At 46.0% G+C, this 685-nt stretch overlaps 1 protein-coding gene across 1 annotated transcript in view; it reads left to right on the top strand.

The window, feature by feature from the left end:
- The window catches only part of LOC112073682 (microtubule-associated tumor suppressor candidate 2), a gene marked incomplete at its 5' end in the record, with an annotated part of 26,395 nt that overhangs the window by 16,541 nt on the left and 9,169 nt on the right, over nt 1–685 (top strand). Inside the window, one exon of the mRNA XM_070440252.1 lies at nt 284–381. Within this exon, the coding sequence (XP_070296353.1) occupies nt 284–381 (98 nt within the window). The remainder of the gene's footprint in view (nt 1–283; nt 382–685) is intronic.

Below are 685 nucleotides of genomic sequence, written 5' to 3'. Positions count from 1 at the left end.
TTATGTATCAGAATGGTTATGTATCAGAATGGTTATGTATCAGAATGGTTATGTATCAGAATGGTTATGTATCAGAATGGTTATATGAGAACTCAAGTAAATAAGGCAGAGTGACAGAACGAGCATTCGTACACCTTCAGAAGGTGGTGGCTTTTTAATTGAGCAGAGAAAGAGTTTGGTTTGAATAATTAAATACTGTGCTGTGTGTGGGCACTTGTGTGCATGCCTGTGTGTGTAATGTTGAATTTAATGTTGGCGCTACTGTCCATGTGTTTTTGAGCAGGCCCAAAAGAACGTCTTCCTGGAGGAAAGGGTACAGATGTTACAGCAGCAGAACGAAGACCTGAGGGCCAGGATAGACAAGAACCTAGCCATGTCCAGGTAACAGACACCAGCAGAATGGAGACACCTGAGGGGGCCAGGATAGACAAGAACCTAGCCATGTCCAGGTAACAGACACCAGCAGAATGGAGACCTGAGGCCAGGATAGGACAAGAACCTAGCCATGTCCAGGTAACAGACCAGAGCAAGAATGGAGACCTGAGGGCCAGGATAGACAAGAACCTAGCCATGTCCAGGTAACAGACACCAGCAGAATGGAGACCTGAGGGCCAGGAATAGAACAGAGAACCTAGCCATGTTCCATGTAATCAGACACCCGTAGCCATGGATTATTGGAGAACCT

This window comes from Salvelinus sp. IW2-2015, unplaced genomic scaffold (genome assembly GCF_002910315.2).
Source record: "Salvelinus sp. IW2-2015 unplaced genomic scaffold, ASM291031v2 Un_scaffold2336, whole genome shotgun sequence".
Lineage (NCBI taxonomy): Eukaryota > Metazoa > Chordata > Actinopteri > Salmoniformes > Salmonidae > Salvelinus > Salvelinus sp. IW2-2015.
The sequence above is the reverse complement of the archived record's forward strand: the minus strand, read 5'-3'. Positions and strand labels throughout refer to the sequence as shown.